Consider the following 1,197-nt stretch of genomic DNA (forward strand, 5'->3'; position numbering starts at 1 on the left):
CACAGTCCCGCAAAGTCCTACAAGACTTCTAATCCTGAGGTTGCGGGTTCGAGTCCCGCCGGTGGTTAATCTGGCCCCGTCGGCAACCCCGGATTATCCCCTCGAATCAGCCCACGAACCCCACGCCTGCAACTGAAAGACCCACGTAGCTGGGCGAAGTACGTTCCGGGACTGATGTTCGCGGATAATGCCAGCGCGCACGAGGCCACAGACAGTAGCCCTTTCGAGATGAACACCGGTCGAACACCGAGGTTGCCGCATGAGTCGACAACAATGACAAAGGCGGTGGGACCGGACGCTAATCGCAGCGTGATTTCTAATCACATGGAGCGGGCAAAGGACATCCTGGATCGGTACTGGACTCGCGTCAAGGGTCAGTACGATAAGAGCTGGCGAGACGTCAGTCTGCGACCCGGAAGTCACGTCCTAGTACAACTAACGGACTTGGAACGCGCCAAGTTCCTGATTCGGAAGCTGGCCCCGCGATGGTCCGCACCGGCCTTAGTGAAGGACGTGTTAACAAACCAGGTGACGTACACTGTGGAAATGGCGGACGGCAGTGCGCGAACGGTCCACATTTCCAGGCTGTTGCCTCTACAGCAAGACCTTTGGGGAGAGGCGTTTCCAGAAGGCAAGGCAGCGGTGGAGTTGGCGAGACATTCGACAAGGAGGGTTGAAGAGGATGAGCCAATGATGATGAAGGTAGCGCTGATACTGCCACAGGAACCAACGGCACAGGCAAAACCCCAGTTGGCTACACCGGGCACAGCTGCGGAGACCGGAATGACACCACGGAGGGGTTTAGCCCAAGGGTGCAGGCCGGGGTCAACAGGAGCGCAGATGAGTACACCATCACCGGCCGCCTAGACTGGCACTGCGATATCGCCAGACGCCCGCATGCAAGCGACATCGCCGGTCGGGGCAACCGCAACGACCCTACGATGGATCCGGAGAGGAGGTACATCGTCGACGGGATCGTGGGGCATGCATACGCCGGCCGATTGAAGCACTTTAAGGTCCGGTGGAGGAATTACCCGGGGCAGGACACGTGGGTCCCCCGGAAGCAACTAAGGGAAGATGTCCCTGGGCCCGTAAGAGCGTACGAGAGAGAGCAACGCCTGCGTGGAGGTACGAGGCTAGACTATGGTCAATGAATGATCGGGTCGATCATCCTGAACGAAAAAGAAAGTTGGTAAC

The 1,197-nt window shown here is 58.3% G+C and overlaps 1 protein-coding gene across 1 annotated transcript; it reads left to right on the plus strand.

The window, feature by feature from the left end:
* Window positions 1-174: 174 nt before the first annotated feature.
* GNI_222470 (hypothetical protein) lies at window positions 175-867 on the plus strand (the record flags this gene model as incomplete). The annotated part of the gene is made up of 1 exon (XM_011135612.1): window positions 175-867. The coding sequence occupies one exon, from the start codon at window positions 175-177 to the stop codon at window positions 865-867; it is 693 nt and encodes a 230-aa protein (XP_011133914.1).
* Window positions 868-1,197: the final 330 nt, after the last annotated feature.

This window comes from Gregarina niphandrodes (assembly GCF_000223845.1).
Source record: "Gregarina niphandrodes unplaced genomic scaffold scaffold00191, whole genome shotgun sequence".
Lineage (NCBI taxonomy): Eukaryota > Apicomplexa > Conoidasida > Eugregarinorida > Gregarinidae > Gregarina > Gregarina niphandrodes.